The 14,458-nt window shown below is 49.3% G+C and overlaps 1 protein-coding gene across 1 annotated transcript; it reads left to right on the top strand.

The window, feature by feature from the left end:
• The first annotated feature begins 10,965 nt into the window (after nt 1-10,965).
• Nucleotides 10,966-14,091, top strand: SPDYC (speedy/RINGO cell cycle regulator family member C). The gene is made up of 7 exons (XM_025357933.1): nt 10,966-11,074; nt 12,113-12,285; nt 12,714-12,772; nt 13,036-13,121; nt 13,224-13,395; nt 13,475-13,805; nt 13,975-14,091. Exons 2-7 carry the CDS (start codon nt 12,144-12,146, stop codon nt 14,007-14,009), a joined length of 825 nt encoding a protein of 274 aa, XP_025213718.1. The 5' UTR covers nt 10,966-11,074; nt 12,113-12,143; the 3' UTR covers nt 14,010-14,091.
• The last annotated feature ends 367 nt before the right edge of the window (nt 14,092-14,458 follow it).

The following is a 14,458-nucleotide window of genomic DNA, read 5'->3' as shown; positions in this document are numbered from 1 at the left end:
AAAAAAAAAAAAAAAAAAAAAAAAAAAAAAAAAAAAAAGAATAGTAGAACAACTGGATATCCACAGGCAAAAGAATGAAGTTAGCCACCTACCTCACACTATGCAAAAAACACAACCGAACCAATCTCAAAATAGATCATAGGCCTGAAATATAAGAACTAAAACTATGCAACTCTTAGAATAATCTATTTATTTGTTTACTTATTTCCTCTTGTCACTTTTGAACATATTTATAACGGCTGCTGTGAAGGCATTGTGTGCTAAGTCCAATATCTGGGACTGTTCAAAAGCAATGTCTATGGCTGCTTTTTCTTTTCCTGTGGATGGACCAGACTTTCCTTGTTGCTTGCATGTCATAATTTCTGTTGAAAAAATGTACTTTTAGGCCGAGTGCAGTGGCACATGCCTGTAATTCCAGCACTTTGGGAGGCCAAGGCAGGCAGATCACCTGAGGTCAGGAGTTCGAGACCAGCCTGGCCAACATGGTGAAACCCCGTCTCTAGTAAAAATACAAAAAAATTAGCCGGGCGTGGTGGCACATGCCCGTAATCCCAGCTACTCGGGAGGCTGAGGCAGAAGAATCGCTTGAACCTGGGAGGTGGAGGTTGCAGTGAGCCAGGATGGTGCCATTGCACTCCAGCCTGGGCAACAGAATGAGACCCCCTCTCAATCAATCAATCAATCAATCAATAAAATTTACTTTTATCCAGTTTCATCCACATTGCTGAGAATGACAGAATTTTGTTCCTTTTATGGCTGAACAATATTCCACTGTGTGTATATACCACATTTTCTTTACCCATTTATCCACTGATAGGCACTTAGACTGATCCAATATTTTGGCTATTGTGAATAGTACTGCAATAAACATAGGAGTGCATTTAAAAATATATACTTATATGAACCTAATGTTTTTATTACAATGTACTTTTTTGTTTGTTTGTTTTTTGAGACAGAGTCCGTCTGTCGCCCAGGCTGGAGTGCTGTGGCATGATCTTGGCTCACTGCAACCTCTGCCTCCCGGGGTCAAGGGATTCTCCTGCCTCAGCCTCCCAAGTAACTGGGATTACAGGCGTGCACCACTACGCTCAGCTAATTGTTGTATTTTTAGTAGAGACAGGGTTTCACATATTGCCCAGGCTGGTCTCAAACTCCTGACCTTAGGTGATCTGCCTTCCTTGGCCTCTCAAAGTGCTGGGATTACAGGCGTGAGCCACTGTGCCTGGCCAAAATGTACATTTTAGATAATACATTGTAGGATGCCAGTCCTCTCTTAGGAGTCAATGTTGTTACTATTTGGTTGGCCATTTCTTTTTTTGTTTAGTGACTTGGCTGAATTAACTTTGTGAAGTGTATTTTCCTTGCAGTGTTTAGCCTAGAATGTCTGTTTTCTGATTTTTTTTTTTTTTTTCTTTTAAAAAAATCTAGCTACTGGGCCTGGTGGCTCGTGCTTGTAATCCCAGCACTTTCGGGGTTGAAGCAGGAGGATAGTTTAAGCCCAAGAGTTCAAGGTAGCAGAGAGCTATAATCATGTCATTGCACTCCAGCCTGGGTGACATAGCAATACCCTGTGTCAAAAAAAAAAAAAAAAATATATATATATATATATATATATATACACACACACACATATTTTAGCTTGGCTCTCTAGGGGTCACCCCTGGTCAGCATAAATCACTTATGGTCAAAGTGACCATAAACCACTTATTGGTCAAAGTTCGTGCTTAAGTTTCAGATTTTCCTCTTTACTAGTAGGTATGTGTGTGGCCTGCAGACTGGCTACTGCACTTCAGTGAGTTTATGTTTTTGTCTATGTTCAGTCAGGGAATATGCTTCCCCATTTGCTGTATGTGCCTTTAGGATAATTTACAGATTTGAAATGATTGAGTTCTTAAAATAAATCTTTCAGGCTGGGCACGGTGGCTCACACCTGTGATCCCAGCACTTTGGGAGGCCGAGGCGGGTGGATCACGAGGTCAGGAGTTCGAGACCAGCCTGGCCAGTATGGTGAAACGCTGTCTCTACTAAAAATACAAAAAATTAGCCGGGCATGGTAGTGCGCACCTGTAGTCCCAGCTACTCAGGAGGCTGAGGCAGGAGGATTGTTTAAACCTGGCAGGCAGAGGTTGTAGTGAGCAGAGATCACACCACTGCATTTCAGCCTGGGCAACAGAGTGAGACTCCGTCTCAAAAGTAAATAAATAAATAAATTTTTCTAGTTAAATTGTTGTTTTGTTGGGGAATGGATCTGCTGAGCTCCTTACACCACTATTCTGGGAATTGGTATTAAAATTATTTTAAATGTCTTGTTCCTATGGTTCCCTCCCCTTTGTCATGTATTTGTTATATTTGTCTTTCTCCTTTTTTCCCCCCGAAACAAGGTAACTAGTGGTTTGTCTTTTTTTTTTTTTTTTTTTTTGAGACAGATTCTTGCTCTGTTGCCCAGGCTGGAGTGCAGTGTCCCAAACATGGCTCACTGCAACCTCTGCCTCTGAGGCTCAAGCGATCCAGCATGCCCAGCTAGGTTTTTTGGGGGGGGTGTGTGTGTGTGTGTTTTGTTTCATAGAGACAGGGTCTCTCTATGTTGCCTAGGCTGGTCTTGAACTTCTGGGTTCAAGCAACTCTCCCACCTTGGCATCTCAAAGTGCTGGGATTGCAGGTGTGAGCCACTGTGCCAGGCTGTGTTTGTCGTTGTTAATAATGTCTCATTTTCGCTGGGTATGGTGGCTCTCATGCCTAAAGCCAGTACTTTGGGAGGCTGAGGCAGATGGATCACGAGGTCAAGACATCGAGACCATCCTGACCTACATGGTGAAACCCCATCTCTACTAAAAATACAAAAAAAGTAGCTGGGTGTGGTGGCGCCCACCTGTAGTCCCAGCTACTCAGGAGGCTGAGGCAGGAGGATTGCTTGAATCCTGGAGGCAGATGTTGCAGTAAGCCGAGATTACACCACTGCACTCCAGCCTGGCGACAGACAGACTCTGTCTCAAAAAATAATAATAATAATGATGTCTCATTTTATTACACTGTGCTCAGAGAATATTTGTATATTTCTACTTTTTTTAATGTACTGATGATTTCTTTGTGACCTAAGATATGATCATTTTTTTGTAAATATTTTGTTTCTTTGGAAACATGGTTGTTTTTTTTCCAGAGCAATTTTTCTTAGTTGATGTGTGTTGAATTTTGTTTTCAGATTTTTTTAAATATCAGCTCTGTACGGATCTATTCATCTTCTTTCTATTCGTTTTTGTGGTATTGGATGGTTTACAAGATACCTAGCTCAATAGCACACTGTAAGGTCAATATAGCAAAGTTCAGATGCTTTAGAAGCTTTTTATTTGTTTGTTTTGGTGTGGGGGTGGGTAGGGTTTTGTGTTCTCCCATTGCGTGGTTCGCTTTTGTCTTGTAGGACACTCAATTTCTCCCTTCTACATTTTCCCACTTCACTTAATGCCCACGGATGCTTCTGGCCCGTTTTAGCACCCGCCCCCGACCTTTTTTAAAACCGCTCCCGCGGAATCAATGGACTTTAACAACCTCCCCTCCTATCGCACACACTTGTGAGCCCCTTCCCTGAGGTCTGAGCTCTGACTTCCCAGGACGTCTTCTTGGTATTTTCAGATTTTAGAATGTCGCCGTCTTTCTGATGGTGGCTCTCGACCAACCCCAGCCCGGCCACTCCTGTCTCCCCTCCTTCCCCAACTTTTCTTGGCACAAAGCCTCGTGCCTGGGAGAGGCGGCAGCGCACGATGGCGTGCGGGGATTTTGTCGCTTTCTTTTTTATTTACAGTTATCTTGAAGTTTGGACCTTCTCTGCTTTCAAGTTATGCTGACACTGTGGTTTTGGCAGCGTTTTATTTTTTCTTTCTTGTTGCCTGGAGCTGTGTGGGGAGCAAAAGTTGGCGGATGGGGACCCAGGCAGCCCCTTGGGCCTCAGGACCGCGAAGTACCCCGGGCTCACTTGTGACTTTTTAAGATGGAGTTCAGTTCGTCAGCTTGTCTTATTTTCTAACACACGCATTTGAGGTCATAAATTCCTCTCTAAGAATTACTAGTTGTGTCCTCCAACTTTGACAGACAATATTTTCTATCTTTCTTTTTCTTCTTCTTTTTTTTTTTTTTTTTTTTTTTTGAGACGGAGTTATGCTCTGTTACCCAGGCTGGGGCAGTGGCGCGACCTCGGCTCACTGCAACCTCCCCCTTCCGGGTTCACGCCATTCTCCTACCTCAGCTGCCTGAGTAGTTGGGACTACAGGCGCACACCACCACACCCGGCTTTTTGTATTTTTAGTTAGAAACGGGGTTTCACTATGTCGGCCAGACTGGTCGCGAACTCCTGACCTTGTGATCCACCTGCCTCGGCCTCCCAAAGCACTGGGATTACAAGCGTGAGCCACCTCGCCCGGCTGCATTTGATTAATTTTTAGGAAGATGTTCTGTGCGTGCTTTTCTGCCTTTGTTGGGTGCAGTGCTACCTTATTTGTCCACTAGGTCAAATTTGTTCATCATATTCTTCCTATCTTTTACTGCTTTGCTAACTTTTTTGCCTTGCATGTGCCATCAGATCTACAGTTACGTTTGTGATTTGTTTTTCTGTGTGGTTCTGTTGATTTTACACACACACACACACACACACACACACACACGGTTTGTTGCTTATTGACTTTATTTTTAGGAGTAAACAAATTACTATATATATATTTTTTTCTTTACCTGGATTCTGGTTAGGTAATTATATACATTTTTTTTTCTTCCTTCCCTCCCACCCTTCTTTCTTTCTTCTCCTTCCTTTTTCCTTTTATTTTTCTTTTCCTTCCTATTTCTTTTCCTTTATTTTCCCTCCCCTTCTTCCCCTTCTCTTCTTTCCGACAGGGTCTCCCTATGTTGCCCAGGCCAGCACTACGGGTGCACACCACCACATCCAGCTATATATTTTTAAAATCACTTTCGTAAACTCTCTTTCTTTCTAGTTATGCTTTTTGCCCAGAGTGGTTTTTTTTTTTTTTTTTTTTTTTTTTTTTTTTTTTTTGAGACAGGGTCTCACTCTGTCACCCAGCAGGCTGGAGTGCAGTGGTGCAATCTCAGCTCACTGCCACCTCTGCCTTCCAGACTCAAGCGATTCTCCTGCCACAGCCTCCCAAGTAGCTGGGATTACAGGCATTCACCACTACCACCCACCTAATTTTTGTATTTTTAGTAGAAATGGGATTTCACCATGTTGGCCAGGCTGGTCTTGAACTCCTGATCTCAAATGATCTACCTGCCTTGGCCTCCCAAAGTGCTGGGATTACAGGCATAAGCCACTGCGCCTGGCCTAAAGTTGTTTTTTTTTTTTTTTTTGATTTTTGTTTTTTTGTCTTTTTGAGACAGAGTCTCAATCTGTCGTCCAGGCTGGAGTGCAGTGGCGTGATCTCCACTCACTGCAAGCTCCACCTCCCGGGTTCACACCATTCTCCTGCCTCAGCCTCCGGAGTAGCTGGTACTACAGGCACCCGCCGCCACACCCAGCTAATTTTTTTTGTATTTTAGTAGAGACGGGGTTTCACCGTGTTAGCCAGGATGGTCTCGATCTCCTGACCTCGTGATCCGCCCGTCTCGGCCTCCGAAAATGCTGGGATTACAGGCGTGAGCCACCGCGCCCGGCCCTAAAGTTGTTTTAATATACTAGTGTAGTTATCCCAGCTTTCTTTTTCTTTTCTTTCTTTTTTTTTTTTTTTTTTGAGAAGGAGTCTGGCTCTGTCGTGGGGGCTGGAGTGCAATGGCCGGATCTCAGCTCACTGCAAGCTCCGCCTTCCGGGTTTACGCCATTCTCCTGCCTGAGCCTCCCGAGTAGCTGGGACCACAGGCACCCGCCGCCACACCCAGCTAATTTTTTTTGTATTTTAGTAGAGACGGGGTTTCACCGTGTTAGCCAGGATGGTCTCGATCTCCTGACCTCGTGATCCGCCCGTCTCGGCCTCCGAAAATGCTGGGATTACAGGCGTGAGCCACCGCGCCCGGCCCTAAAGTTGTTTTAATATACTAGTGTAGTTATCCCAGCTTTCTTTTTCTTTTCTTTCTTTTTTTTTTTTTTTTTTTTGAGAAGGAGTCTGGCTCTGTCGCCGGGGCTGGAGTGCAATGGCCGGATCTCAGCTCACTGCAAGCTCCGCCTTCCGGGTTTACGCCATTCTCCTGCCTCAGCCTCCCGAGTAGCTGGGACCACAGGCGCCCACCACCTCGCCTGGCTAGTTTTTTGTATTTTTTAGTAGAGATGGGGTTTCACCGTGTTAGCCAGGATAGTCTCGATCTCCTGACCTCGTGATCCGCCCGTCTCAGCCTCCCAAAGTGCTGGGATTACAGGCTTGAGCCACTGCGCCCGGCCCAGCTTTCTTTTAGTAATTGCATATTATTTTTCTATCTTTATATTTTCAAATTTTTAATTTATTTATTTATTTATTTATGTTTTAGAGACAGGGTCTTGCTGTGTCACTCAGGCTGGTTAGAGTGGCAAGATAATAGCTCACTGCAACCTTGAACTCCTGGGCTCAAGTGATCCTCCCACCTCAGCCTCTTGAGTAGTTAGGACTGCAGGCACGTGCCACCACACCAGGCTAGTTTATTTTTTGTAGAGATGGGGCCTTGATGTATTGCCCAGGTTAGTCTCCAACTCCTGAACTCAAATGATCCTCCTGTCTTGGCCTCCAAAAAGTGCTGAGATTATAGGTGTGAGCCAATGGACCTGGCCATATATATATATTTTTGAGCTGGCAGTATGTTATTCTGTTTTATGTGTATCCTTTTATATCCTTTTATGTGTATCCTTTATAGCATGCAATGTTAACGTGTGATTTTATAAATTATATATACATTTACATGAATATAAATTTTATAAATAGTATATTAGTTAGCATAGAATAAATTTTGCTGTGATAATTGTAACAGGCAGAATAATAGACTCCCAAAGATGGCTACATTCCATTTCCCAGACCTGAGAATATGTTATCTCACATGGCAAAAAAGACTTTGCAGATGTGATTAAGTTAAGGATCTTTTTTGAGACCAAGGCTTGCTCTGTCGCCCAGGCTGGAGTGCAATGGCATGATCTCAGCTCACTGCAACCTCCACACCCTAGGCTCAAGCAATTCTCCTGTCTCAGCCTCCCGAGTAGCTAGGATTACAGGCATGTGCCACCTTGCCCTGCTAATTTTTGTATTTTTAGTAGAGGAGGGGTTTTGCCATGTTGACCAGGCTGGTCTTGAACTCCTGACCTCAGGAGATCTGCCCGCCTCAGCCTCCCACAGTGCTGGGATTACAGGGGTGAGCCACCTCTCCCAGCCAACTTAAGAATATTGAGATGGGGAGATTATCTGGGCAGATTGAAGAGCGCAATGAATCATGTGATTCTTTTTTTTTTTTTTTTTTTTTTGAGACGGAGTCTCGCTCTGTCGCCCAGGCTGGAGTGCAGTGGCCAGATCTCAGCTCACTGCAAGCTCTGCCTCCCGGGTCTATGCTTCTCCTGCCTCAGCCTCCTGAGTAGCTGGGACTACAGGCGCCCGCCACCTCGCCCGGCTAGTTTTTTGTATTTTTTTAGTAGAGACGGGGTTTCACCGTGTTAGCCAGGATGGTCTCGATCTCCTGACCTCGTGATCCGCCCGTCTCGGCCTCCCAAAGTGCTGGGATTACAGGCTTGAGCCACCGCGCCCGGCTCATGTGATTCTTTTTTTTTTTTTTTTTTTTTTTTTTTTTTGAGACGGAGTCTCGCTGTGCTCCCAGGCTGGGGTGCAGTGGCGCGATCTCGGCTCACTGCAAGCTCCGCCCCCCGGGTTCACGCCATTCTCCCGCCTCAGCCTCCCAAGTAGCTGGGACTACAGGCGCCCGCTACCGCGCCCGGCTAGTTTTTTGTATTTTTAGTAGAGACGGGGTTTCACCATGTTAGCCAGGATAGTCTCGATCTCCTGACCTTGTGATCCACCCGCCTCGGCCTCCCAAAGTGCTGGGATTACAGGCTTGAGCCACCGCGCCCGGCCTCATGTGATTCTTAAAGGTGAAAGAGAGAGGCTGGGCGCAGTGGCTCATATTTGTAATCCCAGCACTCTGGGAGGCCAAGGCGGGTGGATCACGAGGTCAGGAGTTGGAGACCAGTCTGGCCAATATGGTGAAACCCCGTCTCTACTAAAAATATAAAAATTAGCTAGGCGTGGTGGCATTTGCCTGTAGTCCCAGCTGCTTGGGAGGCTGAGTCGAGAGAATCACTTGAACCCGGGAGGCGGAGGCTGCAGTGAGCTGAGATGGCACCACTGCACTCCAGCCTGGCTGACAGAGCAAGATTTTGTCTCAAAAAAAAAAAAAAAAAGAGGCCGGGCGCGGTGGCTCAAGCCTGTAATCCTAGCACTTTGGGAGGCCGAGACGGGCGGATCACAAGGTCAGGAGATCGAGACCATCCTGGCTAACACGGTGAAACCCCGTCTCTACTAAAAAGTACAAAAAACTAGCCGGGCGAGGTGGCGAGCGCCTGTAGTCCCAGCTACTCGGGAGGCTGAGCCAGGAGAATGGCGTAAACCCGGGAGGCGGAGCTTGCAGTGAGCAGAGATCCGGCCACTGCACTCCAGCCTGGGTGACAGAGCGAGACTCCGTCTCAAAAAAAAAAAAAAAAAAAAGAAAAAAAAAAGAAAGAGAGGCAGAAGAGGGGTCAGAGTCAGAAAGATTTGAAGACACCAAGTTATTGTCTTTGAAGAGGGAAAAAGGAAGTCACACTGGGAATGCAGGCAGCCTCTGGAAGTTAGAAAAGGCAACGAAATGGGTCCTAGAACTCCCAGAGCGAGGAATCCTGCTGCCACCTGGATTTGGGCCTAGTGATACCCATTTTGGACTTCTGACCTCTAGAACAGTAAAGTAATAAATAAGTGTTGTTTTAATCCACTAACTTTATGATCATTTGGTAGAGCAACAAATAGAGATCCAGTACAATAATAACCCCTCAGTCTCAGTGGTTTTCAAATACAAAAGTTTGTTTCTTGCCCATATTACGTGCCCTTCACAGTTTGGCTTTGGCTCTGTCCCATGTCTTCTGTGTCCCAGAACCCTGGCAAGAGAGGCTGCCCCTACCAGGGGGACACCAGGCTCAGGGCAGATGGAAAAGCACAATGGCAGAACCACATTGGGGCTTTGAAAGCATCAGAGAGGTGCTTTGATGCTCTGCTTCATGTCTTCTGTATCCCAGAGCCCTCTCTTGTCAGGGTTCTGGGATACAGAAGACATGGAGCAGAGTGAAAGCCAAACTGTGGGCTGAGCGCCGTGGCTCATGTCTGTAATCCCACCACTTTCTGAGGCCGAGGCGGGCAGATTACTTGAGGTCAGGAGTTTGAGATCAACCTGGCCAACATGGTGAAACGCTGTCTCTACTAAAAATATAAAAATCAGCCAGGTGTGGTGGTACTCACCTGTAATTCCAGCTACTCAGGAGGCTGAGGTGGGAAGATCACTTGAACCCGGGAGGCGGAGGTTGCAATGAGCTGAGATCATGCCACTGCGCTCCAGCCTGGGTGTCAGAGCAAGACTCTGTCTCAAAAACAAAACAAAACAAAAAAATAGCCAGGCGTAGTGGCACATGCCTGTAGTCCCAGCTACTCAGGAGGCTGAGGCAGGAGAATTGCTTGAACCCTGGAGGCGGAAGTTGCAAAGAGCCAGGATTGTGCCGCTGCACTCTGGCCTGGGCAACGGAGTGAGACTCTGTCTCAAAAAAAAAAAAAAAAAAATTAAAAACAGATATTCTCCCCAGTGTAGGAGATCAGTGTCAGATCTCCAAGGGTGGCACTGAAGGAAATGAGCCTGGACACCCTCCCAAGGTTAAAGTGACTAGCCCACTCCCAGGCTTCTTTTAGGTACCCCTTCCTGATCTCTAACCTTAATTATGGGGGGGCGCGGAGAGGAGAATAGTTGAAAACACAGCTGGTCTAGGAGATTCATTCCGTTTCATGGAACACCTTTGTGCAGGCTGTGTCCAGGAACAGCCGTAGACCACACAGTCAGGCTACCCAGCGTGTGGGCCCAGTAGCCAGGCTGGAACTCTATCTCCACTTACCTGCTGAGTGGCTGGCAGGAAGTTACTCAGCCTCTCGGTGAGCAACCCAAACTCTGTGTGTTAGTTGTTTGTTCATTGATAAAATTAGGCTTCTCATCATTCTCATCAACTTCACATGCTTGCTGTGAGGAACACATGAGCTGATGCCATCACAGCCTCCTCAGTAGGCAGCAGTAGGTGTTTAGGGAGCTGGCTATGGAGGCTGCCCCGCTCACTGCTTCCTTTCTAGGGGAGGCCAACTTCACATGCGTGCACACACACAAACAGGGTGGCCTGATGCAGACCAGCTGGTCTAGAAAGGCCTTCACGGCCTCAGGGAGCCTGGGAGGCGGCTTGGGGGAGACCATGAAACGCAGATAGACCAGAGACCCAGAGATCAGAGAGACCAAAGGACCCAGAGATCCACAGACATCCAGACACCAGAGGCAACAAGAAAGTGAGAGGCTCAGAGGCCCATTGAGACCCAGGCAGCTTGTTCTGTGTTACGAGGGGAAAAATAAAATAAAAAACAAAAGAAACAAAAGAGAGACCCAGGGAGCCTCACTGAAACCTAGAGACTCAGGGAGGCCAATAGATTCAGGGACACCCATAGAGAGCCAGAGACCCTGCCGCAGCAAGGCACAATCAGTGAATCAAAACTCGCTCACCAGGCCCTCGCAGTCCAGGCCTCATTTCCCGGCTGGGCACCTTGGCGCTGCGTTTATCAAGAGGGGAACAGGGATCCTAGCTCCCTGCCCGTCCTATGGGGTCTCAGGCCCTGGGGTCCAGCTGGCCTGCCTTCACATCTCTTATAGTTGATGAAGCTTTGGAGAGGCTTTCACCCTGGGGAGCCACAGCTGGGCGCCGACTGGGCTCACAGGCGGAGAGGCAGGCGGTGAAGGCCAAGCCCCGCCCCCCAGGAAGGCCCTGATTGGTGGACGGGCTGCTCTGGGCAGGGCCGCCCTCAGGCTATATAAACCCGCTCGCTGTCTACACGGGCGTTCTGCTCTGGGCAATTCCTGAGCTCGGGTAAGGCTCTCTGGAGGAGGAGGCTGGGCTGCTTGTGCGCGCCGAGGTGGAGATTGGCCCCGGGGTGGTCGACCGCCCGTTCTCCTCAGCCCCGTGGTTGGCGTCACTCTCTCGGGGATGAGGGTGGGTTTAGGACAGGAGCTTGAAATGTTTGAAGTGGCCCCATCAGCTTATTCTAAATTCAGGTATTTCTCTAATTTCGTTCATCCCTGAGGGCCTCAGTTTCCCCTCGGTGTAAGGGATCAGTGGCCCTTTCAACTCTGCTTTGGTGAGGGGTCGGGGGTGGTTGTGAGTTGGGGCCTGGAGGAGCAGTTAAGCTCTGGGGTTTTTTTCTTTTTTTGCCAGGCGCAGTGGCTCACGCCTGCAATCCCAGCACTTTGGGAGGTCAGGAGTGTGAGACCAGCCTGGCCAACACGGTGAAACCCCATCTCTACCAAAAAATACAAAAAATTAGCCGGGCGTGGTGGCGCATGCCTGTAATTCCAGCTACTCGGGAGGCTGAGGCTGGAGAATCACTTGAACCCGGGAGGCGGAGGTTGCAGTGAGCCGAGATCGCGCCACTGCACTCCAGCCTTGGCGACAGAGAGACTCTGTCTCAAAACACACAAACAAACAAAAGAAACCCGAAAAACCTCTTGGGGTTTTGGAGACCAAAGACTTCACTTTTAACTGGCTGTGAGGTTTTCAGTTTCCTCGTTTAAAAATGGGTCGAGTTAATCTTACCTCCTTACCAGAATGGAATAAGATAAGGCCCTTAAGCACAGCTCCAGGCACTTAGGAAGCCCTCAGCCGTGCTTGTTGCTGCTGTTACTCTGGCCTGTCCTGGGGTGCCAGGAGGAGGGCGGGGGTGCCACAGCCCATAGCAACTCTTTGCTTCTTTTCTGACCTCCCCACTCCTCTTGCATCCCAACTGCCTTCTATTCTGAGCCCCCAAGTCTCTGCACCCACCCCTCCGCCGTCCTGGCCCCTGTCACCACCCTCTTGATTTGTGGGCGTCATGGGGGTACATGCTAAGTCCTGAGCCTCCTTTCTCTACAGGTCAACCTGCCCCATCTCCATCTCTTATGAGATGAGTGACTCCCAAGACCCCACCACTTCCCCTGTAGTTACCACCCAGGTAGAGCTGGGGGGCTGCAGCCGGCAAGGTGGGGGCAATGGGTTCCTCCGTTTTCGCCAGCATCAGGAGGTCCAGGCCTTCCTCAGCCTTCTGGGTGAGTTTGGAGGGCTGGCACAGGAGGGACTGTGAGGCCAAGTGTGAAAGCAGACGTGAAGTGTGAGGTCTCACCTTCCTGTACAGACATCTGGGGCCTCTGACCCTCACCCTCTCAAGGTAACCCAGCTTAGGCAGGTAGGAGGAGAGTCCTCTCAGAAACTGGGTTCAGGGCCAGGCGCTATGACTCATACCTATAATCCCAACACTTTGGGAGGCTGAGATGGGAGGATTACTTGAGACCAAGAGTTCAAGACCAGCCTGGTCAACATAGTGAGACCTCATCTCTATTTACATTAAGAAAGAGAGAGAGAAAGAAGAGAGAGAGAGAGAGAGAGGGTTCAGTGGCGGCTTGGGCTTTGGAGCTTCTGATGCCACTCTTCTCCATGGAGGCGGTGGTAACCTGCGTCCTGTCTTCTTTACCCTCAGAGGACAGTTTTGTCCAGGAATTCCTCTCCAAAGACCCCTGCTTCCAGATTTCAGATAAGGTGAGAGAGCACAGGCTGGGGGTCTCTTGAGGTTCAGGTTGAGTTGGTGGGAATTGAGTGCCGCTGCTTTATTGGGTGCCCTGGTCTGGTAGGGAGAGCCACTCCCCTTCCACCCTTACCAGTTCATCTTTGCATACCCCTTCCCACCATTTTACTGACTTTCTTTCCCTGCAGCACAACCTCCTTGGGTGCAAATGAACCTGGGTGCAAGCCCCTCCTCCTCAGAGGATAACTAATCCCCCGACCCTGATCTGTCTCTGCAGTATCTCCTGGCCATGGTGCTGGTCTACTTCCAGCGCGCCCACCTGAAGCTCAGCGAGTACACCCACAGCAGCCTGTTCTTGGCCCTGTGAGTGGCGGGGGCAGGCAGTGGAGGCATTTGCTGGAGGTGTCGGATGGGACGGGGCAGATGTGTGGCCTCTGCTCCCTGACCCTGTGCCTCTGTGGCTAGGTACCTTGCAAACGACATGGAGGAGGACCTGGAGGGGCCCAAATGTGAGATTTTTCCATGGGCCTTGGGAAAAGATTGGTGTTTACGAGTGGGGAAATTCCTGCACCAGAGGGATAAGCTTTGGGCACGGATGGGTTTCCGGGCTGTTGTGAGCCGCCAGTGCTGTGAGGAGGTGAGGTTGTGGAGGCAGCCTGGGGTGTGGGGAAGGCTGGGATTCCCACCCCATTTACTGTCCACTCTGCTCCTCCCAGGTCATGGCAAAGGAGCCATTCCACTGGGCTTGGACTCGGGACCGGCGCCCCCACCATGGTGGGGTTCAGAGGGTCTGTCCACAGGTCCCTGTTCACCTTCCCCGGGGTCCTGGCCTCTCGCCGCCCCACTGTTCCCCCTGTGGCTTGCCCCAGCACTGCAGCCGCCACCAGCTTAAACCTGTGTCATCCAAGTACCCTTCTCTGACCTCGGAGTGTCATCGTCCTCCTTCCCAAAATTATCTCTCAAGGGTCAAAAACGCCTGGGGTGGGGACTTTCTCATTGTCTTGCCCCCGCAGATGCAACTGGAACCAGGCGCCTACTCCCTCCGCAGTGAGTGCAGGATGGGACAGCAGCTGCAGGGCTGGTGTGGGAGCTTGGGAGGCAGGAGTGAGGACCAACAGTATGAAAGGGAGTGCTGTGGGCCTGGAATGGACGTGCTGCCCTTCCTGTGTGAGCTTGGCAGGTTTCCTCTCTGAGCCTCACTCTTTCCTCTCCGCAGTCTTCCCAAAGCCTCCGGCACGCCCTGGGCACTGAAGCCCTGCAGGGTGAAGAACAGCACGCCTGCTGGCTCGCTGACTGACACACCACTGGCTGTGCCCCCACCCCTGCCCCTTCCTCCCAGCCCGCAGCTTGTGCCCACTCTGGTCCTGGTCCCCTCTAATAAATTCATGTCCACAGGACACCAACTGTGCTTAGGTCCTGGCCTGGTTCCTTGACCCAGGGTTGGGGTAGGGAGGAGGTGTCTACCAGGGTTATACCATGTGAGCACAGGCTGTGTAACAGCTTGGCCCCTTCCCATTGGTGGCCAGTTATTCTGAGCCTCAGTTTCCTCTCTGTGCTGTCCATGCCTATGGATGATGAGATCTGCACAGTCTAGATGGGATTAAGTGAGATGAGGTATCTGCAGCCCTTAGAAGAGGGCCAGGGAGCCGAGCCTGGTGGCTCACACCTGTAATCCCAGCACTTTGGGAGGCTGAGCTGGG

The sequence above is a fragment of the Theropithecus gelada genome, chromosome 14, assembly GCF_003255815.1.
Source record: "Theropithecus gelada isolate Dixy chromosome 14, Tgel_1.0, whole genome shotgun sequence".
Lineage (NCBI taxonomy): Eukaryota > Metazoa > Chordata > Mammalia > Primates > Cercopithecidae > Theropithecus > Theropithecus gelada.
This window is presented reverse-complemented; position numbering and strand designations above follow the sequence as displayed.